The sequence below is a fragment of the Hyposmocoma kahamanoa genome, unplaced genomic scaffold (genome assembly GCF_003589595.1).
Source record: "Hyposmocoma kahamanoa isolate Upper Pololo Valley unplaced genomic scaffold, ASM358959v1 65, whole genome shotgun sequence".
Taxonomy (NCBI): Eukaryota; Metazoa; Arthropoda; class Insecta; order Lepidoptera; family Cosmopterigidae; genus Hyposmocoma; species Hyposmocoma kahamanoa.
The window spans coordinates 12,070,640-12,098,602 of NW_020653853.1; the positions used below are offsets into that span (position 1 = coordinate 12,070,640).

At 34.0% G+C, this 27,963-nt stretch overlaps 1 protein-coding gene across 2 annotated transcripts; it reads left to right on the forward strand.

Annotated features, from left to right (window-relative positions):
• Positions 1 to 489: 489 nt before the first annotated feature.
• LOC113231454 (6-phosphofructo-2-kinase/fructose-2,6-bisphosphatase-like) lies at positions 490 to 27,857 on the forward strand. Of its 2 annotated transcripts, none has more exons than XM_026465778.1 (9): positions 490 to 509; positions 11,154 to 11,506; positions 18,123 to 18,257; positions 19,707 to 19,867; positions 20,809 to 21,195; positions 21,754 to 21,975; positions 25,466 to 25,700; positions 25,984 to 26,111; positions 26,505 to 27,857. In XM_026465778.1, exons 1-9 carry the CDS (start codon positions 505 to 507, stop codon positions 26,610 to 26,612), a joined length of 1,734 nt encoding a protein of 577 aa, XP_026321563.1. In that variant the 5' UTR covers positions 490 to 504; the 3' UTR covers positions 26,613 to 27,857. The 2 variants fall into 2 exon arrangements, with proteins under 2 accessions (XP_026321563.1, XP_026321564.1); XM_026465779.1 differs by lacking the exon at positions 490 to 509 and adding an exon at positions 5,014 to 5,464.
• The last annotated feature ends 106 nt before the right edge of the window (positions 27,858 to 27,963 follow it).

Below are 27,963 nucleotides of genomic sequence, written 5' to 3' on the forward strand. Positions count from 1 at the left end.
TGAAATTTACATTGAACGCAGAATATGCACGAAACGGAAGAAAGACCCTTTACCGAGCAAAAGATATCAACGACATCCGTTTATCCGTTTATTATTTGGTTTACTTGATTAATTACAACACGATGAACCAATAAATTTTCGATAGTTGAATTTCAATTAGAAAGATTTTTAATTTTTTAGCTTTGTTGGTATAGCGTCTAGCACGGTAGTTAGAAGACGTCGGTTCGAATCCGGCGATCCAGGGAATTTTTTCTGAGTGTTCGATCTTTGTATTAATAATTATAACAATCTAGTGGAGTAAATTCACAAAAAATTATTGAACATCAATAAAAATTTAAAACACTCTACAATCGAGGTGATAAAAAGGTTAGTTACAAAATATGTGAAACCAACTTTCGAAATAAGAAAAGGACATTGAAATAGAAAAGTGAACTAATTGAGGAACTAAACACAAAGCCTATAAAAGCCTCCAACGAACAGCAAGTTTGAGAACCTGTAATGTAAATGACGTAAGTATAATAATAGTTTCGGAATAACCACAATGTCCTGCCTTTATATATACGTAATTATTTTTGCGGGAATTTTTAAGGAAAAATGTACTCTACTTAATCACCACTAACACTACTCATCATTGAACATTTTAGTGAATCACTTTGAGAAGAACTCAGATATTAACTATGCTTGTTAGTTTTAAGTTACTTTCATTACGTGAAAAATTGATATTTGTAATATTTCAAAAATGTAGAGCTTTTCGTGGAACGAACACTAGAAAAGTAAAGCGACTATATGGTTTTGTAGGTAACTAAGTACCTACATACCTAACTGGGCAACTGAAACACTTTTTCCTCTTTGTAAATTGTTTGTCTACGATATCGACCTTTAAAGGCTAATCAATGATATAGTTATAAGATCATTGAGCTTAGTTAATTTGATTTCAATTGTGTTTGAATGAAACTCATGCCCACTCATGGTCACAAATGGTGCAATTAGCAGATGAGGTCTCGCATTCGAATGGCGGAAATCATTATTTAAAAAGGTGCGTGACGTTATTACATTTCTTTCTTCGTTATTATTAGACCATAACAGATAACAAAACAGAAAGTATAGCAAATTAATATTATAAATGACGAAGAGCAGAATAGCATAATGTTTGTTTAAATGTTCTATCAGTGTAGCAGTGGCCAGGCGTGAAAATTGTCTTATGTAAAGCAGGAGTGAGACCAAAAAGCACCTTAAAAAAAAGTGACGCTTTGGCAACACAACATTTATTAACACACAAGACACAAGTATACTTCATTTTACAGGTTAAGTTGTTCTACACATAAAATTGAGTACAGAATGTGGTAAATTACTTTTTTCACCTCAGCAGCTCGAACAAGGCTATTTTGCTGTGTGAAATCAGTGAGCAAAATCTTATTTTGCTCACTCCGTGAGAAAAAGTAGCTTTTTGCTTTTTAAGTGGAGACTTGTCATTTAATGCGAAGGGGTCTAATACAAATTCGACATATTTCAAAATCAGTCGCTCCGTCCCTTTCACTTCATTACAAGAAAAAGGAAAAAGAAAATTATGGTTTATTCGTACTTCGATATTTAAGCTACATAGTAGACCCCCACAAAATGGCTGAACGAGTGCACGTTCGGAAACTCGTCAATTCATCTAAAAGATAAATTATGTGAGAAATACAAATACGATTTTATACTATGATAATTTAGTTTTTACAATTTTCATTAAAAATAAAGCAAGTGTGTATTTTTGTAAATATACAATGATGCATTTGCTTTCATGACGTGTTTTTATTACTTGTCCCTTTAGTATATATATATGTTCTCGCTGCTGAGGTGAAAAGTTGTATGTATCACGCGAGAGCAAAGTTATTTTGCAGCTCGTATTTTTGAGTCCCTCGCTTCGCTCAAGATTCTAATTCTGAATCACTCGCTACGCTCGTGATTCAACTATAGAATCTTTCGCTTGCTCAGGACTCAAAAACAGCACTCGCACCAAAAAACGACTTTGCTCTCTTGTTGAACAAATAACTATTATAACATATTTGCTCGTAAAGAGGCTGAAATCACACCAATTTCAACATCGTAATGTATTTCATTACGCACTTGTGCGTTATTGTAATGTAAAACGCACAAGTGCGTTATTGTAATGTAAAACGCACGAGTTTTTTTTTTATAAAGTAACATGCACGGTTTTTTAAGATGCTCCGTCTAAAAATGAACGATACTTTTTTAAATCTTTGCAGAGTTTCTATGTTAGAAAAGTGGTCAATATTTTATGAATAAAATTAACTTTGGGAGATAAAATATAGTAAATAAACATTTAATTCTTTCATTTAATTAAGTTTGACAATAAATTACAACCATTTATCTGTAACAAAAACACAAAAATATTAATTTACTTTATTAGTAATACTGGCTATTTTTATACCTTTGTCTAAAAAAAATGTTGATGCGCGCGCATGGCTAATTTGTGGACAAGTAAAAATTATTTCGCGCGCTTTTTCTTTTCGCTGTATTGTTTTTATTTGAAAATGTCGTCAAGTAGTGATGAATTTATTAATTTGACACCGCCACAAGTCTTAAACGCAGCGAAAAAGGCTACTCTAAGCCTCTTTCTTACCTGAAAAATCGACCGATAGATACTTACAAGCGTATCAAAATTTCATCATATGGAAAACAAGCAAAGATGCAAATTCATTTTCAGAAAATGTGTTTTTAGCCTATTTCATGGAACTTTCTCAAAAATATAGGTCAAACTCATTGTGGTGTTACTATTCAATGCTAAAAAACATTATGAAAACAAACCATGGTATTGATATCAAGGCATACTCCAACTTGATAGCATTTCTAAAAAGACGCTCAGATGGCCATGTAAGTAAAAAGTCGAAAGTATTTTCGGCTGACAATATCAAGAAGTTCCTAAAAGAAGCTCCGGATTGGCGATATTTGGCAACAAAGGTCAGTTAAAACTAAATTATTGTTATTAATTTCTTTCACTTTCGTATTTCTTTACAATATAGGTGTTTATACGTTCTTTTTACCTCTTTTCAGGTTGTATTAATATTCGGTATAAATGGTGCATGTAGACGTCAAGAGTTGGCAAACATAACAACTAATGATGTCGAGAACCATGGGCGGGTTCTTCTTGTCCAGGTCAAAAACACAAAAAATAAAATTCCAAGGTCGTTCACAATACAGGGGCCTTTACGACGTAGTGAAGAAATACGAAGCGCTTCGTTCCACAAAAACTAATTCCAATAGATTTTTTTTTAAATTACCAAAATGGAAAATGCACTAACCAACCCATTGGCATTAATAAATTGGGAGCAATGCCGAAAGATATTGCCACTTTCTTAAATTTGCCTCAAGGACATGAATACACAGGGCACAGTTTCAGAAGGTTCTCGGCTACATTGCTCGCCGATTCAGGCGCGGACTTATTGACACTAAAACGCCACGGAGGATGGCGGTCAAGCAATGTAGCCGAAGGATACATAGAAGACTCGATAAGGAATAAAGTAGAAATTAGCTCTCGCATTACAAGGAACATAAATTTGGAGTCAAGTGTTGACTTTCAACCCTCTACGAGCACACACGCGTACATTCCACCATCGTCGCGGCAACCGCAACCGACTGCAGAACTCTGTGGTCTCGTTTCTCCTACTTTCACTCAAGAGAGTGAGAGAGAGAGACTGGGGAGATTGTAACTAATAATAATAACTTGACAACATTAATAATGCCAACTGGCAACGTAACAATCACTTTTAAAAATTGTTCAAATTTCTATAACTGCTTTAACAAGTAATTAAAGATTTATTCGTTTAAGAAAGTCAGAGACTTATTTATTTCCTCGCAAATATGTTATAAAACGTCGTATGTATACGTGCGCTTTGAAAATTACAGCCGAGGCGATATTACTAGGCTATAAGAAAGCAGAGGCAACTGACCGCACTTATATCACAATGTACTATTAAATATTCATAATAATTGATAATACGTGGAAAATTTTAGGGAAGCCGGTGGGAATCGAATTATATGGACGCCTCGCCACTGCAGTGTAGTTTTAATACACATAACGAATTAATATACAGGGCGAAACAAAATAATGGGACATGAAGGGGAATGTGACATGTTAAAGTTTTGTACCTCAACTCTTAAGAGTTGTTGTTATGAGTTAAACTGTAGTTAACTACAGTTTCATAAGACTACGAATTTATGGACGTCTTTAATTGTACGACTCAATGTTTATTAGAAAAAAAATCCTTTTCACTGATCATATCGATTTACAATAAAATACTGAGTGTCTTTTTTTTGTATTTTAGTGAGTTTGGTTCCCGGCTCTGGTAAGCTTTTAAAACAACGGTGTATGCAATGATTAATACTAAGGAAAATAAAAGAATGTTTAATTTGAATAAAATTAGTTTCTTAAGCACAGATTACTTAACAGTTTGTTTAAGTATTTAAGGTAGTTCCCCTTCATCTCCCTTAGAATTTTTCCACCATATAGTAATATAGGGTGGAAAAATTCAGTACAATAACGTATTACACTAAAGTTATCGTACTGTTTCTGGTGGTGCCCTTTGATCTGTGGCATACTTTTTAAGGGTTATTTGTATTACACTAAGTTATCATACTGTTAACGGTGGTGCCGTTTGATCTGTAACACACTTTTTAAGGTGAAGCTGTGCGAATTTTTAATCACATTTTATTTTTACTACTACTAGGATTTGTAGTCAGTTGTAAATAATTAAGTAATATTTCTTTGGCTGTAAGAAGGTACACATACCCTGTGGTGTGTATATTATTGAAATACATTTGACAGTGAACATTCTTTGCGGTAGTAAATGTAATATAGTAAAAATTAATCAGAAGAACAGGACGCGAGCCAAACGCACGCCCCCCCTCACTCCTCCCCTCATACCGCTCCCCTACATTCAGACGAAGGTGGCCGAACGAGAATCGATGTCACACGAAGCCAGTTTGTCGGCAGATCCGCTCCCTTCCATTAGCGCGCTTTCGCCTGCCGCAAAACAGTCCTCACCTCAGGCAGTCCACGTTATCGCCAACGAAAACTCCGCTGCATTGCAAAGACGCTGGTGAAACTAATCCATTAATAATATAATAACATAAATAATATCAAAATCCATTATTAAAATGAACAAAATAAGATCCGGTGTGAAATAAAAGCGACCAACTGCATTCCACTTTTTCTCCTTGTACTGAATAAAGAACTGTTGCAAAGCTGTATAACTTCTGTGTGATAAACCCAGTGAGATGTTGGGGCAGAGTTTTGGTTAAAAAATTGGTTCCTGTCGTTTTATTAGACTTATTGCGAATGTGTATTGAAACGTTCATAGCGATACACGGGCGCACTGCTATGCGCCACGACTTAGTGCATTTTATCCGACATACATCATCTGACCACTACTGCGAAGGAAAACTTTAGCTCACGCGGCAGGTAAGAAAACGACGCCCTAGCCATACCTTCGTATACCATAAATACATTTTGAGTAATAGAAATAACAGCAGGTAAGTATGTATCATTAACGATGTTTATTCAATAACTTTGGGCTATATGCTGGATTTAAAATAGTTATATCGCCATTGAGATGAATATGGATCCACAATATTCACTGGATAGTTATTTCACGCTTTATAGCCTAAGAATTGTAATGATGCATCACAAAAGATCTCGCAAGTATTTTTCTCTCGTGTGTAAAGAAAGAAAACACAAGTCCTCAGCCCGACGACCTCGTAGGTTTCTTCCTCTCTTTCACTCCAAATGTTGCTACACTTATGTATTTAAGTGATATTATGTTACTTGTAAATATTTTATTTGCATACATTTAATTATTAACGAGGAAAAAACGATCGTCAAACGTACAGTTTTTTGACTTTCAACATAAACGGCCTTTAGATCACTCCCACTTATCTAACATGTTGACTGTCGACACGATGTGCCCACGTTGCAAAATCTCAAAACTTGTTTCGGTCGGTTATATCTACATTTAACTAGTTTTGCAAAGATAATAAGTAAGTAGGAAGCAGACAAGTTATTGATGCGAAAAAGCTGTAACACGTTTTCATAAAGTAAACAGGTGGGTCAGGTTATCAATATTGATACTGAAAATTGCTCGAACGATGTCTCCCACAGATAACAAATGTATAGGTACTGCAAAAGAGTGTCAGGAGACGACAGCGAGCGATCGATGTGGTACTTAACAGCAACCTTGTTTCATTTATTTAAAATGTAATGGAAAAGACGAACGCACGCCCAAAATCGCACCATATGTTAAACGACGGTGTGGCTGATGACGTTACGCACTTGTCTAGTAAATGCATATTCGCTTTAGCCTAGAATTAGCCATTATTTTGCTGTACGCAATAGGAAGGATGAAGCAAAGCGCTTCATGGCACAGGTTGGTAATCCATGACATCGCACACGAAACGAAATACTGTCGTAACGGAAAATTGTGGAATTGAGAAAACAGGATTTGAAAATAATAAAAACTGAATGAAACCAAATATATGAGTAGTAGATTCTCGTTAATTTTCTATTTATAAACTTTCAAATACTATATAATATTATATTAGAATATTAAAATTACGTATTTGTAGTTTATAAATGGATAATTTATATAGTATTATGATTATGAATTGAATAAGTAAAAATAATCACATTATTCCTAATAAGATCCATTCAATACTTTTTTAATTTTCAATTTGTGTTTTCTCAATACCATAAATTTGAGTTTTATTAACTCTATAATAATGCCAATAATAATACCATTTCCATACGATGTATAATAAATAGGGCAATGGTCCTTTAAGGTTAACACATTGTTTTCTTACAAATAAACAAATTACTTCTATATGCAAACAAAGCAGAGAAAACTTGCATATCAATATCAAAATAGAATCGCCAAGGGAACAAATGACGTGCGTTGGTGTCAAAAATGGATTCTTACGATAAAGCTAAAGTAAGACTTATAAATAGATACAAATTTGACCGACGACAAGACATAGATCAGAATAAAAAATATTTGGCACAGGTCACATACTAGAATTTACGCAAGTCTCTCCTCAAGATGCCCTGGAAAACAGATGTATTCATGCATATATATACGAAGAAACAAAACACTATTGTTGAAGCAACGCTACCGAATTTCACAGGCGTTATGCTAATTACCGACATATGCCAGACGAAGTCGTAGACCAGACATAATATTTTTCATTATCAAGGCTTTATTCATTTCTACAGATTAAAGTGTTTCGTATAAGAATATTCCGTTATGAAAATTATAAGAATATTACCATTGAACGAAACATTCTTAACATAGAGTTCCGAACACAGGGTTAAGGTTCAAGCGATAGTTACCTAATAATAACCAATTTTGCTAACAATTTATCATGCATGTTTGTTTTATTATTCATAGAACATAAAAAAATCTTGAAATCCATAACCAACCTAGTACAGGGCCAAAAGTCAGACAAAAAAAAATCAAGTTTGACATGCAGTATTTAAATCTAGTTATACGCCGCCGCGCCGCTAGCGATAGGCGATAAACTGCGACGACTTATAAAAACTAGACAAGAATCAACCGGTACAGCAGGCAGGGTTCGTGCGTCTACTACTACCATTGACCACATTCACATTCTGAAAATAATTCTTCTAGATAGATACAAAGAATACAATTTGCCACTATACTTATGCTTTATAGATGACAGCAAAGCCTTTGACACAATACCACACAACATCATTTGGGAAACAATATATCAATACAAGGCGTAAACAAAGTTTAAATCGATCTGCTAAAGTTAATCTATAAAAACAGCAGCTCTAGAATCATTTTTAAAAAATGGAGGCCATAAGCTTCAAAATTGAGAGAGGTGTAAAACAAGGAAACCCTCTCTCACCAAAGCTTTTTATTCCCGCACTCGAACAAATATTCAGAAAACTGGAATGGGAAACAATAATATACAAAATAAAAATTCAAGGCAGATATTTATCACACTAACAATTTGCGGACAACATAGTGTTGTTTTCAGAGGATCATGTGAAACTGCAAATCATGATAAATTAATTGTGCGAAAAAAGTAGAAAAGGAGGCCCAAAAGTTAACAATAATAAAACGAAGATAATAACCAGACAAATGATACCTCTGCCTCTTCTGTCTGTCAGTCTTGTATGTAGTCTGTGATCTTGAGTACGTGGAGAGCTGCATATACATAAGACATCTCATTTCCTTTAAAGCATGCACGGAATTAGAAATTGAAAGAAAAACGAAAAGCGCATGGAATAAGTATTAGACAATGAAATAAATTTTTAAAGGCAACCTACCTATCAAACTAACAACTCAAGCAACGGACACAGATCTGTCTACTCCCATGCCTAAGTTACGACAGGCAGACATGGCCTTTACCTAGGTAGAGCTTAAAAAGAATTAATAGAAAGAAGCTATTGCGGCCACACATTAAAAGATAAAATAAAAAAACAGCTTTATTAAGCATCTTTCTTCCTTATTAGAAGAAGGCTAAAGCTAAAGAAGCTGCAAAAAGGGTTCTTCAGTTAAAGTGGAAATGAGTCGGACACATCCAGAGAGCTACGGACGAGAAATGGTCCAAAACCGTTACGAATTGGTACCCAACACACGGAAATCTGGAAGACCACACAAAAGATGGAGTGATGACATAGTAGATGAAAAGTAGCAGGCAAAGTAGAGCCGCTAGAGACAGAGAAAAGTGGAAGGCGACTTTTACCGCTGTATAGAACAGTCGTAAAAGTAAATATCTACAAATAATATTTTAGCTATCTATCTACTTACTTATTTTAAACAAGAAAAATACTAATACATCGTTAAAATTAAAATACATAGAAAATAAATTATAGAATAAGGCTATCATTTAAGTTTTTTACTTATATGTATAAAACTTATGTTTATTTATTAATTGACCTCCTGGCATAATACTACCTGCCTACAATTAAATACGGCAAATTGGCTACTTAAATAAATATAGGAAAATAGTTACTTTTTTATCATTATTACTAGCGGTAGAGCTCCTTGTGTAAGAGTTCGTCCAGGGAAGTACTGCCAACTTACCTATTTCTGCCACCAAGCAGTAATGTGACCGTTACTACGTTTCGGTTTTGAAAGATAAGGGTGCTGGTCAAATTACACGCACATGGGACTTGTCAACTTATGTCTCAGGGTGACGGGCGCAGTGACCCTCAGATCTTTGCGATTTGAAACTCTGAGCGGCACTGCAACTGTTGGACAGCTATATCTCTTATCACCAGGAACACGCCTTGTTCGCCTCGCCACTTGGTATTATAAATAAAAGGCTTTATTCCCTACACGGCATGGAAAAAAGTTGTGATAACTATGTAAATTCATGTAATAGGATCAAGGTGTTGCTTGCTTCAGATACAAACACTCAAAACAGTTTCTCGATATAATAACGGTTTTAAATACAAACCTTACCGAGTTTTTGTGAATGCTACAAACTTATTACAATATTACAAACTATTTTTTAAGCTAATTCGCTGACTGAGTTAGCCATGTCCTTGAGACCTGTAATTGCCCGAAATGTAAGTTTGTTAGAAAAAATAAATAAACGCGATTTATATTAAAAAATATTTCATTTTCAAAGTTATCGCTTGCTAGTGTTATTTTGTAAAAATATCAGAGGCAGGGATTATTTGCATAGATTAAAAAAGGCAATGATTTTTTTAAATTAGGTATTATACAAAGGAATTGTAAAGAGCAGATCAAGCTTGACACTTAAGATTTGAATTCAACTCTATGTCGCTTCCGATAAGAATCATCCAAAGTCTAAAATATCAAGCTTGAAGCGTTCTTGACTAATATGTCGTCGGTATCAAAAGTTTATCAAAATGTTACATAGATTAGATGTACGGTGAATATTTGAAGTGACGTTTCATGGAATTATAGAATTTCACAATAATTTTACGTGTTTCCGTAAATCTCTGATGACTTTAATGTAGCTTGAAATTTACAAAATAGTACTGTAAGTTCTAATCTCACTGTCCATTAATTGAATATTTATTTTTACGCTAAGAAAAGATTCGGCAACGTTGTGAATGAAATGACTGATGAAAAATACACAAAAAGTAGCAATAATTTTAAATTTTACGAAGCTTGCCGTAACAATTTCCAACAAGCCTAATGTAATTTTATGATTTAGCATCAAAAATTATTAATAGAAGGAAACATTTTCGGAATAACTGGCATAGTGCCCAAGCGCACAAAAATTGAGGACAATAACCTAAATGAAAAAGACACGGAAAAAATTTACATTAAACTGCAACAAAAGTATAACAAAGAAAACGGTTTTTGACGCCTTCATACTGAAAAAGTTTTCCTCTTACAATAATTTTCTGCACTGTGTTATTCCGCTCAATCATTATGAGGATACTTCGAACGAACTTCTTAGAAGTACAGTGACGGTTTGATGAACTTGATCCAATTATTTTTAATTGTTTAGTCAACTGTATAATATATGCCCTCTATATGCTCATGATTGACAGTTTGTCGTAGATTAATAGTTTTATTTGCTCGAAACTCGCAAGAGTTTGGCGTTGTCTCCTTTTATTGAGCTACCTTAAATAGCTTTACATTGAACATCTTATTTAATGTTGTCGAATTACCTTCAAATTACTGTAAGCTTGCCAATTCAATCGTTGGTGAATAAATAAATATTATAGGTATATGTATCTGTACCTACTTAGCTACATTATTTTGCCTAGTCTTCCTATCTTTTTCATTTCTCTAGCTGCACTGCGTTTTTTGGTGCCGATTTTCGTGACTTAAAGAAAATGTCACGTCATTCATCATCATAAATCAAATCATCAAATCAAATCAGTAGAGCAATGTCGAGAAATATATGGCAATTGTCGATAGTCAACAATTTTTGGTACCCTAAAAATCGCCACATTTGCTTTAAGTGTCGGTAGCAATAGAAATAGAAAGCGAGAAGTCGCAGGTGAAGTCGCTTGAAAACTACATGTTTTGATACACGAACACGAACGAACCGTGATCTCGGGAAAAATTCAGGCGCATTGCTTTTACGTTAAATTTTTAGATCTTCAAATGTAAGTGACAATGACAATTTATTTTTTGTTCCAGGTCGCTCTTGATGGCGTTGCTCAGCCATATTCAGAGCGAATGGTACAAATTATATTTTTGGCTCATATACTGCAAAATATACTCGGCCGTCATATGGTTGGTCGGCAATCATTGCCGCGGAGCTGATAAGAACCGATCCGTGATAACTGCTGGAGTAAGCGGCCAGTCGCCTTCAGGCCTTCATAGAGTGCGTACGCGTCGTCGCAAGTCGCAACAGCACCACCGCTCAAAGCACATAGTTGCGTTAGCAAGAAGACCGTCTTTGAGAAGAATCGTGATGGCACCTGGAGCTAGCACTGCTCATGCTATGTTGGAGGACAAGGAGAAGGCACTGCAAGGATCCTTGGCTTCAGGTGTGTCACAATTCTTTTTCTTTGCTTTTTTGCATTTGAAAGTTGACATTGTGTTCGTTCTTCATTATTGACTGAATTTTAAAAACGTTGATTTAGAATTTTAGAATAAATTGTTCTTTGTACGCTAGTACATAGATGTCGTTGTTTGTACAAATAAACTTGGCATAAACCCAGAACTTGGCCTAATAAGGTGCAGTAAGGATTGTCAAGTACTATAGGTATACATATTTCGATATTTGGGGAGATGGATTATTTGAAATTTTTTTAATTAGGTGAATCCATTTTCAGTGAAGATTCCTTAGAATATGGGGTTCGAACCTCGGTTGTGTAATTCACCCAGGGTTCATATTTTCTCAAAACATCCAATAAAACGTTTCTTAAATCGAATGCATCAATGATTTATGCGATGATAATTATTAAGTTTTAATAATAAAGAATAACTACTTATTTTCCGGGTCAGCTGCAAGACTTATTGATCGTTTTTATGTCTTTCACTTATAATAAAAATAACAGCAATAAATTTAATAAGATAGATAAGTGTGTTTATGTATTGGCATAGGGATATTAAAAATTTACGATTACTTAAACAAGATTTAGAAGAATTTAATCGGTTAGCAAGCATTCGCTTCCGTGATAAAATTTCCGGCTATTTTTTTCTCTTAAGGTCATTGCAGGTGTGAGGTTCAACAAAAATAGATTGTATGGCGTCGACAAATCGCCGATCGTGAATTGAACAGAATACTTTAGATCCATGATTAGCAGTTTTCGAAGGACCACTGATCAGACGATCCATGAATCTTTGAAAATAAATAGAGAGTCTTTTGTGTAAATATTTGCTTGGAATTGCTAAAAGAGATATTTCTACTCAGTCCAAAGTTCTTGACAAAATAGAAGGTGCAAATTACAAAACTTGGCACCCAACCAACTCATGGATTTCCCATATGGAACGTTGATGACGATAGTTGATTACGTTTTTCTAGGAAAAGAATTGCTTTTTTAGAATTCGAAGTATAGACATTTTCTTTTCAGTCCTACGAAACAATTTTTATCTAGAAAAATATTTAATGGCAATCAAGATAAAATTTTAATTTCAAATCCGCGAACATACAGGTGACAACTAAAGCTAATTAAATGATCGTTGCCTTGGTGATTAAATTGTAGTGATGTAGTTTTCGGTAAGCAGAACTCGCCTGGGTACCTATATACTAACGCCGTACCTAACTACACTCGTGTATCGGAGTGAAAGGTAGGAAGAGGCGCAGGAGGCTTAACAATCGAGTTCCACTGAAAGGCTGAGCGGCGGTTATTACTTAACTCTAAATCAAGTAGACCATCTGTTTGCCGGTTTGTACGCCATAAGACGAAATACAAAAATATATTGGGGGTATATTTTGATATGCTTTTATTTTGGCAATTGAACTGTATTTCAACTTTCTTGACGCCTGTTGTGAGTAAAAAACTATGCTGTTCCAATATCCGATTTAAAACTGTTTTGCCGGGAAACATGCGATTTCAACTTTAAATTAAAATATGTTTACGTAAATTAACAACAATGTGTAACTAATTTAAATAGAAATATAGGTAATACTATAGGTGATGGTTGGTATGGCAAAGCATTTATGTAAGTGGAATTCTTTTTATGGTTTGACCAAATCGATATTTCTTATACAATCTCTATTTAATTGGCGGCAATGCATCGCAAATGGTCTTTAGCCAACGTCAACATTTTTGAGTACACAAGAAACTCGCTCTCATAATAACCAAATGAGTCGGGAACCGAAAATTCAAGCCAATTTTCACACAAATGCCAGAGTTTATTTATTTATTATTTGGGAAACAAACAGTTTACATTTTGTGTAGAAGATAGTATAGTACAAAAAAATTATACTTAAACAAGCAAAGTTTGCACTAATAGACATAACTTAAAAAAGAACGAAAAACTACTTGGTATATTTTTAAACACAAAGAAAATATAAAAAAAAACATAAAAATAAATAAACTAAAAAGAAATGCCATAAATTAATTGTTTATAAATGGACTTTCCAAATTTTGGAAAGTTTGGAACAAGTGCACTTAAAAACCAAATATCGTGATCTTATACTTGAGTACAGTCCTCGAGTCAAATTGAACAGTAATAAACTAAAGGAGACAATAACACGCTCTTAAATTATTTAATAAAAGTCCAATAGTACAGAAGTAAGTCAGGTGACAGTGCTGATTGTGACCGATCTGGTCAATTGCCTTAACTTCTCAACGTTACCCCACTGGAATTAATGAACGCACTTTGTACCTCCACTTCTGAAAATAACCGTTGGACTAGCGTCACACTTTAATTAAAAACGTTGTTGCTATTATTAATACTAATAAACGTATTAATCTGCAAGACAATTACAATTAATTACATCCTTATGTACACGACTCGTCGAAAATAGTGATTCTACCACAAAGTAGAAATTGTGATATTCACGATAGAAAAGCCAAAGATCAATTCCTATCTTTGTTGATTAAAGCGTGACGAAATGTAAGAACATTGTTACGTACTTACAAATGACCTCAGAATAAATGGTGGTCTCTCATGATTAAGATAAAACATTATATACATGTAATAGGTACAGTCTTCAACTACTTGAGAATGTCAAATATAAATAGGATAATATTAAAAGACTACGTAGCCGAAAACATCTCGAGAGATGTCTCCAGTTCATTAACATCGAAATTAAATAATAAAATCCGAATCGCGCCATACGATGACGTTGACGACCACGCCTCCAAACCACAAGTTGGGAGGCCTCTCGCTACTAACGAATATTGTCTAATATTAACAATATTCATAATACATAAAACGAGTTACAAACACGCAATAATGATAAGTAATATGTATAATTATAAAAATTGCAACGACAACGTATGATTAAAATCTTTTTTTTCTAAGTATCAGTTTGTTTATCTTTATCGTTCTTGCTCTTGCCTCCTGCGGATTTATCACAACTGTCTATTAGCAACATTGCTATCAGAATAAATAACATAATTGTTTACAGAGTTGGAGGTTAAAGAAGTACTAACTCTGAGCGCAACCCCGATAAAATTTGTTTGCCTTGATTACAATTTTACGAATTCATGGAGCAACAAACTCTACGTATACCTACACCCTACACTTAAGAACTATCATGACAAAACGCATTATCTCTGTCACAATTCATTAGGTAATTACTTAATAATTGTCAATGACACTGGTTGGAAACGCATATTGAATTTGAGCTTGAGATAATTTTGTTTTGAGGGCGTATCAATCGACGACAGCATGCCATTCGAACAATGTGGGCGTTGATTGACACTCAACTAGTAACTCCAGATTATTATAGACACCACTTACAAGTCATTGATTAGATTACTATTACTATGTTTTAATTCAATAAACATCTAATTATATATGTAGGTAGAGGTGTAGTAACTGCTTAAACAAACCTCGATTTTACAGCAGGTACTGTTTTATATACTTTATGTAATAGAAACAAAACATATGAAAGTCAATCGAGCTGACGTATACTTTTTCTTATAATTAACATGATAATTAATAATATGTTATGAAATATTTAAATAATAAGATAATATAATACGTAACCGCATTAACAATTATAAACGAGTTAGTAGTAATAGTGTAGATTGTAAACAAACAACATACATGGGCAAGAGGAATGTATTTACAACTAGGTACCATGTAGTCAATGTTACCACAGTTGATTGCAACGTCACAATAGTGTCACATTGTTAAAAAAAAAAAATAAGTTAATGACTATTAAGGAAAACTACGAAGACCTTAGTAATGTATATGATTGTTACTACGACTAATGAAAGATCATTATTGCGGTATAGTTTGCGTAATTAAATGACGTCTCTGGTCTCAATATTATTGAAGGACCGTCATTTTTGCAACTACAAACGAAATCATATTTTCGGAATGCTACATAACAACCTTATTAACTAGTCAACTAACTATTCATTCGATCCAAATTATAATCACACGTCGCTTAACGTGACCGATGAATAATAAATTATGGGCACGAATTTAATGTAAACGATATCGAATTATTTAGATTTTTTTACGTAAACTTAGCATAATTTACCTTAAAAATTTGTTACAAAATGCATATTAAACAAAAAATATATGTAGAAATTGAAACTATTTTTCGGACTTAAATCGCGTATATTAGTTTTTTCAAACAAACCAACGTTTCGGGCCCTTTACAGGTTCCATGGTCACGGTTGACTCAGTCTGTCAACCATTTGTGTGAAAAAACAAATATACGCGATTTAAATCCGAAAAAATAGTTTCAATTCCTATGTGTAACAATCGAGAAAACCTAAGAACTCGATACAAAAAATAAATATATAAAAACTTTGAAAAGTAACCGTTTGTGGACGATAGCAGTGTCTCGCCTGTGAGATCATTAACTAAAAATATACACAATCACGCCTCAGCGTTCCAATTATATCTTTAAACAACCAACTCCCTGTCATAATATTCAATCATTACTAAGAAAATTATAAGTTAATTATTCACCTCGTCGATAAAAATACTATATGTATATGTATAGTAAAATTCGATATATGTACTTAACTATATAAATTTTAATTGTCGGTTCGTTACTGGATACGATCAGTCTCGAAATATTTTAGGAAGCACAAGAGTAAAACCAACGACAGGAACTTTAAGTTTATTCGCATTTGTAAGTGATCATTGGATTATTGTTAACAAAATACATAGTATGTTGACCTTCCACTAGTCATACCATCCTTACAGTATCCTGCAGATACATAGCAGAATATAAATATCAAATAAAACTTAAGCATGAAATTGAATTCGAGCTCCAAGCCGGTCGAGAGCATGTGCGGTTTCCTTGAGCTTGTTGATCGGGTACAAAGTCCACTCGGCGACCAAGACGTTTATACGTACAGTCACACGGTTACACGAGTAATACGCCATAGATATTCTTGTAAAAAAGTACACTTCACGTCATCGCAGTTGTTTATTTGTAGTTTACGAATTTTACGTTGTATATATGAATATTAAACACATCCACAACAACAAGTTAGGTTAAGTAAGATGAATTACTTAATGATACATTAAGGTTGAATAACTTGACGGATGTTCTATAAGCTTGAAAGGTTAGTCAAGTTAAGTCGCATGACGCACAAAACAAACGAAGGCTTGGCCGTGTGTACAGCATTTTCATTGGTTGATTTTTTGCTTCTTTTGTTTGTTGTTTTCATTGTGTACCTACTCTGTGCTCCAGGCAACTTTACTATTCAATAAATAACCTTTTTCGAATTAAAACTTCTATAAACAAACTGTTCGTGTAAATTCAATTTTAGTCAGTCAACCAAGAACAGAGTAACAAAAACTGAAGATCTGAAACTCATTCCAATATTGTTTTCTAATTTGTACCGTTAAATGGAAATACTACGAGTGAGAAATGCCTTATCGAAACAGGAAAAATATTACAAACCACATGAAGTATGGTCACTCTACAGATATACGAGTTCGCTATCACTATGACCCGGACTAGCTGGAAGTTAAGGTTAAATATTTTTGATAAAATAATATCATAGCTAACATTGATGTTTGACGTTAATTGGTACACATTAGCTTTCGCAGTTAAAGTTATAACGAAATAAGTGCCTAAGTGCAAAACTGATAACACCCTATTTTCCGCGATAATATTTTCACAAATAACCTACTTAAAGTATTTCAAAACGACTATTTTAAATAGATAATCTTGTAATGTTATTGTATTCTTTACTAGTTCTATGTTTGTAAAATTATGCGCAACGAACTCTACGTCACTACTACCTACTACGTCATAGAGTTTACTTGCAACATACTCGAAGAGTTTTACAATATTTTCCTGCTCTATATAAAAATATAGTTACTTATCTAGCGGCTCGTGCCACAGATAATGTTCTCTCTGTTATCTTATTTACTGAACTAATGAAAAATGAACTTTAGTCGGTAGCAAAGCGTGTTAATATTTTAATATTTTAGGTCAACGAGCTGTCGCTTGTACCTAACTAGGACAGGAATGTTTTACAGCTTTATTATTTTTCATTATTTGATAATTTCAAGAATTTCTCTAAAAATTTGCCGTCAAAATTTTACTATTTCGTTTACCTATAGTCTGATTTCATTCTTATGATTATAAAACTAACACACACATGTAAAAATATATACCTAAAACAAAATCTCAATTTTTCAAATTTAATACTTATTTTCAGAAACTTTTATGTTTATTTCCCGAGAATTTACTCTTTCGTTTAATGACGACATTGTTTTCAAGGTGCGATATTATATACATACATATAACAATAAATTATAATTTAACACTTCAAAACACTACGCAAATACTTCAAGCAATAGGTTCACATCTCTACATACATATATTCGTTCAAATAATAATTTCGTCCTGTATCTGAAACTTTCTCTAAGTATCCTTTGGTGTCTTCATAAGAACCATCGATCACTGACTTCCTTGGGATGGGGGTTTTACCCATATGGTTCACTTGTACGTAAAATACAAAGGTACATTCAATCTAACTTATTAATTTTGTTTTGTTGTAGTGTCGCTGCGCACGCGCCGCATCAGCCAATTTGCACCGCTGCTCATAGCCTTGGTGGGGCTGCCCGCTCGCGGCAAGAGCCAGCTTGCTCATCGCCTGTCCAGGCATCTCAACTGGAATGGAGAGAGCACTAAAGGTACAAATTCGTCATCATATTCTCTTTACGTTCTTTGTCCAACTGGGAATTACGAGATTATGATGATTGGCATTTGTATTTATGGGTTAGGTCTATATTATTTCGAAATGAAGGTATAAAATTTATTACCTATTTTAGACTCCCGCCTCTCCCTAAGCCTAAAAGATTAATTTTGAATTTTTAAGTGAGAGAGGCGGTATTTCCCGGCAATTATTACTATTATATCATATTTAGTTCTTTTGATTGAGTTTATGAAGTATCAAATCCTGGGCCCAAGTCAGCTGTAAAGAGAGGGTTAAGGCCATCTTTTGCGGATCTAAAAGACAAATAGTTTCTTTTGTCAGTTACATGCGTTGTAATACCGATAACGCCAGGTACTAAAATATCAACCGTATAAATCGTAGGTACTCAATTTAAAATGCAATGCAGAAAATAGCTTTTCTCTCTGTTTTCTTTACGTAGCATGCGTGTATATCTTGATTATAAGAAATTGTTGTATTTCATGCCTACAATCCTACTTTAATGTTTTCTTACAGCCAGAACCTCTATAATAAAATTAATAAACATAGGATTCCGTAATTGTTATAGCGGAAACTAACTTTAAAGTACGTAGTCTTATAACCGAGCGAATATTATAATTATGTGATATTAAATTATAACTAACTTGGTATTGTTTATTTAGGTATTGTTTTGTAATATACAATTTGGCAATGTGACACTTATAACATCAATATTTTACGATTTAGGTTATAATAATGATTGCGGTTTGCGGTTATTTTATCTTCAAAAACAATGGCGCATCATTTTATAAACATTAGTATTCTCAAACATAAGCTAAGTTATAAAAACTAACAGTTTTGAAATAGCAAATTAGAACGCTATGTAAATAACGCAAGGTACAATTTTCAACAAAGCATTTTGAGACATTTATTACATATTTATGTTACTGCTAGGTGTGACTTACCGTAAATACTTACACTACTGCTTATAAATTCTCACCTTGCTGTTGTTTACTTTGAACATCTATAACATTGAATTCCTCGACCTAGATCTTATGATCTTGAATGGCCTAGTAACCAGATACTCAGGACATCTTATATCTACGCTCGATGCTATTAAATGGATTCGGCTTCGGATTCTAGAACATGAGAAATTGTATTATACTTATTTTTTTTACCGACTAGGCAAGACGCTCAAGTTCCCATTGGGATAGTCAATGCTATGATCTTATTCGAAGTCTGCGATTTTTTATTTAATATCTACAATCAGTCGTCAGACTTTATGTAATTTTTTTGAGTAATTTTTGGCGTTTGAGAGCGAGGAAGCCACCGCTGCAGTCATCGAACTCTGCGATTAACTCATAGAGATTACTTGTTTTCTACAACTCCACAAATCAAAGATTTTAGGGACTGTTGAATACACTTATGAACTATCATTCGTCTTTTGCAGTGTTCGACTGCAGCGAGTATAGACGCCGCCACATGGCCCTGTATGCGACTCATGACATATTCCGTGCTGATAATCAGCAGGGCTCGGCTATTCGCCGCCAAAGCGCTCGCGAAGCTGTACAGGACGCCATATTATGGCTGAAAGAAGGAAACTGCGTTGCTGTAAGTTTGCTTCTTTTATTATCTAGATAGGTACTTCAATACGCTAACAGAAGCTATAAAACTCATTGACGAACTCAGGAGCCCAGCAGTTAACACTATGAGCGCTAGATGACGAGATCCCGGGTTAGTTTCCCGGTAGGGTAAGTAGCAGGGTTTTTTTTCTAAATTGGTTCTGGTCTGGATATTTTGGATAGTGCCTGCTGCGTTAATTTCGTTGGTCTGGTATTCACAGTACTGAGAGGTCCTCAGAGTGTGACCAGGGAATTGATGTGGTTGTCTGGCGCATTATACTTATTATTATAGTAAAATGTCGTTGTTATTCAATTACTCGACCTCTGGTATTGTGTGGGGTTAGGTAGAATAAGTACCTGTATTTTCGTAATCTACTTACTTTGGATTAGATTAGTAGGTATGCAATCATCGTGTTGATTTTTACAGAATCTATTATTGTTATTCTTTAAATTGATAGACGTGGCTAATAACTCACGAATGAGTCTGACCCTTGCGGAGTAAGCAAGATCTTCATAATGATTTACCTATAAACAGTGTGTTTCTGAATTACATGCCGTATAGCTCAACAATTTACAAATTAACTTGTCTCTAATTGTCTCTATACGTTAAAGCACTTCAAGAAAGGCATAACATGTTTTTTTAATAATGGAAAACAGGTTCGAGCATCTAAAAATTCAAATATAATGAAATATCCTTGTTTTTTCCGGCAAAAGCCACTGATGTCATTGACGTAATTAATTTTTGCTCAGAATATGTTATATAATACAAATCCTGTATATGATGTTTACGCATATGAAAAATTACAAATGCTGTGCAATTATCGTGCCCAGACGTAACCTTTCGCAACCTTGTCAACACGACGCCTGTCGCTTGCTATAACAACGGGGACACACTCAAGTTTGTTTTGAAATATAGTTGCTTTGTTGCAGATCTTCGACGGAACGAACATCACCCGTGAGCAACGCCGGGAGCTCGACGACTACATTACTGAAATGGGTTTCAGGATTCTATTCATTGAATGCGTCTGCGAAGACCAAGTTTTACTTGAAAGAAACATCATTGAAATTCTACATTATTCTGCTGATTACAAGAACATGAGCGCGGGAGAGGCAGTTGATGACTTGAGGAAGAAGCTCGAGCATTACATGAGGCAGTATGAGCCGATTGACGCCAGCGTTGAGAGTATCAGTTTCGTTCGCGTTGAGGACATGGGAGAAACCGTCACCGCTCATAAAGTCGCCGGCCAAAAGGAATCCGGAATTCTGGGATACCTGTCCGGCATGAGGGGACAGCCTCAAACGTTATATTTCACACGTGTAAGTGAAAATGTATTTATCACTTTATGTGCTTAGTAGCAAGCCAAAGTCACAAACTTTTCTAATTGGAAATCAATTAATTAATATGCACTGATAAAGTTGTTTTTCACAAAGTTCGATATCTACGGCATAGAAATCTGTAAACAATCACTATTCAGAAAAACAAGAGCTGAGAAACAACTCTGATAAGGCGTCGAAAATATTACAGTTGAATAAATATGCAAGTCACGGCTATTATATTTGTAAATCCAGACAAAATCTCGACTGGTGAAGTAAAATAAATAATATATGGTTTGATTAGATATGCGAAGCGTCATCAAGCTTTTAGCAAATAATACAATTTATTTTAATGTGTTATGTAGATATGCATATTTATTAGACATCTACATAAACGAGAATTATTTATTGTTTAGATTGCGGCATGTCTGAAATATTATAAAGAAAATATACCCTCATCCATAACATACGAAATTTTAACGTGCTTCACATCATAACAAGCTAATATAGCGTATTATGCATAATATGATAAAGCTTAATACGATGTTACGTTTTCAACAGCACGGCGAGAGCGAATACAACGTACTTGGTCGCATCGGTGGTGACGCCAACCTGTCTGCGCGAGGCCAGCAGTATGCGCGTGCACTGGCCGAATACATAAATGCGATCGCCAGTCGAGAACCTCTCAGCGTGTGGACTTCCGAACTTCGGCGCACCAAACAAACGGCTGCTGAAATCCGAGCGCCTAAACGAGCTGTTAGGGCTCTTAATGAATTGGACGCTGTAAGTATTTCATCAACACTTCTCATTTAGAATATAGGAAGTTGCTAGAGTCTGTCTTTTTTGAAGACGAAGTAAAATGACAGTACATTGTACAAAAGTGTTGCCTGCTTGCGAGCAGCTAGTGATTGCAGTCGATAAATATTCTATCGACTATCGACTGAATATTGGCCACGCTTATGGAATAACAGCCGAACTTGTTTCATTTGAATCATCCTCGACCCATTATTCATTCAATTATTGAACATAAGTTTATTTGAAATGTCAATTTTTCATACATCTGTAAACTGTATTTAGAGCTACGTGTATGAAAAATACAAAAAAGAGACATATTTTAAAGTGTTTCATTTTAATTCAATATACATAGATAATCAAATCCGGCTATTCTTGTTAAAATGTATATGAATAAAAATTGATCTCGATACTAGTAGGCCAACTGTCAAAATAAGAAAAAGAAGGTAATAAAGCAATTAATAATCATTAGAACATAGTAACATTCACAATTCAGTCATTTTTGGCAAAATTTTATCTTCAATCACAATCTATCGGTAAAACTATCGACAACAACACATGACTATTTAAAATTTTATGAAAACTGGCAATCATACAAGTGTCATAATACTCCGTCTTCAAAAAGACAAACTCTAGTAAGGCATTATGTCGATCTTTCCATTTATATATGCAGATCGCGTAGTAAAATTCCATGCCCATAACAAGAATTTGCGAAACAATGAGACATTGATCGAAAACAATGTGTAACATCGTCATGTTTTTAAACTAAAATGGAAAGAAAGGGAACGAGTGACAAAACTTATAACATGTATCTTAAAACAGGATGTGCAATTTTGTCTTTTTAAACTAAACAAGGCTTGTGATTTGATCCTTCGAGGCGTAAACATTTGACTAGTTACGAAAACAATAAATTATGGATTTAAGTACCTAGTCCAGAAAGTACTTTACTTAGAAACCAGGATTTTTGACTAGAGAAAGGTACAAAATTCTGAGGATAGCATTAAACTGCTAAATTTAGACTGTTTTGAAATCACGAGATTATTTAGGTCAAAGTGACCATTAAACATCACTGAATTACATAATTTAAATACTTTTTGTTGTCGAATTTTTAATTAGATTGTTTTTTTGCAAATTACAAATTAACAGCTACTAATGTCATTTCAAAAATAATATTTATTGATGATGATGATGATTGATGATGTATTTGGTTCAGCTAACGGAAACAGAATCAACAAAAAAGAAACATTAAGGTTTCGACTGTTAAACTTCTGAACAATATTTAATTTAGGTATATTTAGTTGTCACGTAAATATGTTGGAAATTTTTCTATTATATTACAAATTCCTTAAAATACCTATAAATTTATATATACGAGTATTAACACATATCAAGGTAAATTACCTTGACTTCCTGCTGAGAAAGTCAGTGGAGTCGAGTTTTTAAGATAATACTATTTTTATTATATTAAGAACTAGCAACCTAGAGAACGTCAATTTATTGTTTAATTAAAAATTCAACTATTGTCTTTTTCAATTATTCATACTGAAAAAAATAAGGACAAGAGTTAAATAAATACATAAGATTATATATTGTATGATGTAATTCCATTGCGTATTATTATGAATACAAAAAACAACGTTATTATTGTAGAGTACTTTGAAACAAAATTAGACGCACAATATTATCACATAATTCATAAGTAATATGTTAGTCTTATCATTATCAAACTGTTCAACTAGCATACAAAAACAATGCCTTCGTAAGTATTAACGATGAAAGGCTTTTAATGCTTATCAAATGTTTAAAAGGATGGATAATAACATATTCCCAATCATAAACAGATTATAAAAACGTGAATACCTATTAAATGTAGAATGATGAAATAGTACGGAAATGTAGACGACCCAAGACGACGCGATTTTACATCGTGAATTGTAGCTTGATAGGTGATCGTCACAGACCAGGCGTTTTTCGTAATATTATCGATTTCAGTTTTGCCAAACGCTGGCACCCCAATTAGTTAATAACGCTCATTCACAAGGTATGTGATCGTGATAGTGTAATACTGATTCAAATATATATAGACATATATATATATATAGATATAGTATAGATATATATATAGATAACACTCTTCTTTAGTATAGGTCGCCAATGGCAACAATGACGATAATTATTACAACGATAAATATTTTATAAAAGGAATCAGAAAATATACGTCATAATCTTGTTTACCGAAAAAAATACAAATAATACTTTAGATATTGATGTTATCGTCTAAAATATAGCATATTATATATGCACTTTAATGGAAAACACGTACAGCCGTGACGTGTCGACTATTATTAGTACTCCACTAGTGAGCAATCAACAACACCTGGTTCTTTTGGACCTCATTTGTTTGTACTTTACCTCATTTGTTTGTAATGTATCACCCGACTATGTCTCTATTGTGGTCTTGCTGCTTTATTTCTTTATATTTACGAGAGAAACGCACACGTTTAAATCTAATTCAGTTTTGGACAAATGGACCAAAGAGGATCTAGAAATGGACCATAAACTAAAGCAAGTGTATGGGCGAAGCGTTGCCAGTTTAATTTGGTCCGTCTGTGACATGAATATTTTTGTTATATTTAAAGACTCCAATTTTAGAATTCGTTCATTAATACCTGCTTATAAATATTAGTGGTTTAAAATAGGTTTCGGTAAGGCAATTGGTGTTTTTCATAATTTTTTCGATTTCACAGTTATGCCAGTCGGTGGTTTCCCATTAAGTAGTTAATAACGCTCATTGCAAATCATACGCGACAGATTTTTCTAATAAAAAGATAAGGTCGTGTAACAGTTGTAATATAGACATATCCTTGCGTCCGTTGGGTGGACAGTTACTGCGGCTGACTCAGCGAAAATTTACAAATAAAATTGAGCCATTGCGAGGTGTACGTACAGAACGTCATCATTTTAAAAAGTAATTTAATTTTCCATTACTCTAAACTTTATTCACGAGATTTCCACACTTTTACGAGCTATAAAACTAAGAAGTTATTTCCGGAAATGTGTAATAACTTAAGTTTATCGAGAATAATTACGTAGGTATTCTATTAGTTACTTTATTTCATATTTAAACAGAACATAAAAATTAGTTGCATTTTAATTACGTACTAACACAGCATAGATGTAAATTTTATTTAAATTAAAACATTTCTGTGCGAACTAAGCCTGAGTTAAATATTTTTGCGACTACAAAGAACAAAATGTTATATAAATAACGTACGAAACTCGCTTTGGACCGCAAAACAACGTTTTGCTCTAGCTTCCGTGCCAAAACATAATTAGGTATGTAGGCATGTACTCATGGCCCATTTACAATGGTCTAAATATTTTATTTAGACAGAGCCATTAAAAATATGCATTAGTTTCACGAAAGATAATGATTTATAAAAGTAAAAGTTAATTTAACGGTACTTTCTCTCCTCACCAGGGCATCTGTGAGGGTTTAACCTACGAGGAGATGCAGGAGCGTTTCCCACAAGAGTTTGCATGGAGAGACCAAGACAAGTTGCGCTACCGCTACCCTTGGGGAGAATCCTACATCGACATCATGACCCGTCTTCGTCCAGTTCTCTCAGCCCTTGAAGATGAGCATAACGTGCTTGTGGTTGGCCATCAAGCTGTTCTACGCTGCATGCTTGGATACTTCCTAGATGCTAAACTTGGTACGTTTGATTTTTATTTTACTGTCACTAAGTTGAAGTCGACTAGTGCCACATTATCTTATGCATATAAACTACCTAAAATATGTTTTAAACATGTACACGCACTTACCCAGAATAACTTATCATTATCACTGAAAGAGTTTACGTGTCACGGTCTTGGTGTACATTTTTCATGCTTCTGTACTACTTCTGTACTTCTGTACTAGGGCATTAACGCTTCGTTGCTTTTAGGAATGTAAATATTTAGGTTAGATAAAATTAATAGTTTCATAAAATTTTACAGATGAACTTCCGTACATGAACGTGCCCTTGCACACTATAGTGAAGCTCACATCCTACGGTTACAAATACAAAGTGGAGATGATCCAACTTCCCATTGATTGTGTGGACACGCACCGCAAACAACCAAAGGTTAGCTAACGTTATATATTTTGATATTTTGCACACTTATATTAAAAAAATATGATTCAATATTGTATGTTCTAGATGTTTTGTAGCGTGCAAGATGTTAGTCAGTATACTTTGTTGTCGATTTCATTAATTATTGATAAGCATAAGAAAAGTCTTAAAAGAATTTCTCAAAGATGAGTAGTAGGTACTATTGTCCTTTTGTCACTTTTAATAGTGTCGTTGTTCCGAAACAAAGCGTTGACAGTTTGTGATCAAATGTTTAAGTTTGAACTACGCGTTCCATTTGGCCCATAAGGACTGGCAAAAGACCAGGTACAAGGCCCACTTAAATACAAGTACGTACCTAACAACGATATTTTTAAACGTTTGACTAACTAATTGTCTTTGTTACAGAACTGCTCAATCAGCAGGAGCACAGCTGACGCTCTAGTGACTGTTCCGTCTCACTACGACACGCTTCCATCCAACATCTGGCAGAACTCAAACGAAGCACAAATTTAGGCTTCAGAGTCGGGACCCAAGAGGTCTACGGCACCGTAACAAACCATACCAGCATTACTAGGGTAGTAAACCCTCGGATTTCCAGTATGGGTTACGTCCACGGTTGTGAAAAACCATGGATCGAAATTACGCCACACCAAGGCGTCGAGAGTTGATATAGATCTCTGTTTAGACGGAATTTGGTGTGAGTAAACTTCACACTGCAATTGTGTGCAGCGTATGAATTATTCATTTAATTTTCTTGTAAGACTAATTGTACAATTTGAAATTATAATTGTTTAAGGTGAACACATACTGCGACAACATTTGATGAAAAATATGTAAATGTTTTGTCGCTGTTGTTGCCCATCACGTGTGTCAATTGAAATTTCAATAGAACGTGATCTCTAATCTGCACTGCTACGGCTCAATTGAATTCGTACAAAATAACGAAATTAAATTTGTAATGAACTATGAATGAAATCTCCCTACAATATACACAAATAAGACTGAAAGGGTTTCTTTTTTCAATAATTTCTGTTCATTTTTGGATCGCAATCAAAATGTTTTGTGTTCTTATTTTTAAAAAGGTAATTAGATAGATTTATTTAGATTTACTTACATGTTTTTTTCAATATTGTTTTAAAGAATAATAATATTAAGCTTATTTTGTAGGTTGTATTATTAAGTTTTGAGTCGATTTAATTGCCTTTTACGCATAAAAAGTGATGTCTCTATAAAAGTTTATGTAATCAGCGTCTAATCATGTCTATCGCGAATTTTAAGGCTATACGGAAAAATCTATCTAATTCCAGTTAGTTAGCTTTACTGCCTTTATTTTGCATGTAATCTCTATGATAAGATAGTCTCAATTTAAGTAGCTTTAGAATATACTATGCCCTTATCGTCTTGTCTACGTGTTTACTTAAATCTACACGATACTATAATAGATTATTTTTAGAGCGCCCGTAGTAGTATGCATAGGCATTTCAATTTTAAAGACGAGCTCATGAATGTATTGAGATACTTCATTTTATACTTAGTTCAACTGTTTTGATGTTGAGTATAAAACGTACTGACAAGTTTTTTAAATGTAATGCTTAAATAATACTAAGCAAAAGGTAGAATCCTTGAAACGGACTAGTTCTAAGATGTTATAAGCTGTATGGAAATTGAACTCTATAATCGTATGAAAAATCTTATAAGAGATTGTTGGAAAGACTAGAACGAATGTCAAATGGAATTGTCTAAAAAATCTTAATCACCTTATGTACTTTTATAATAAATGCTGCATTCTAGTTATGAACAGTTATTTCATTTTAAGCCTTACACCTTAGTGAAATGGTTAACATACTACGTAGTCACCAGCCAC

What these genes read in the sequence shown, in the direction of transcription:
- LOC113231454 (XM_026465778.1), top strand. An exon ending in GAATGGAGAGAGCACTAAAG is followed by an intron (nt 18,258 to 19,706) that starts GTACAAATTCGT and finishes CGTCTTTTGCAG; the next exon opens with TGTTCGACTGCAGCGAGTAT. An exon ending in CTCTTAATGAATTGGACGCT is followed by an intron (nt 21,976 to 25,465) that starts GTAAGTATTTCA and finishes TCTCCTCACCAG; the next exon opens with GGCATCTGTGAGGGTTTAAC.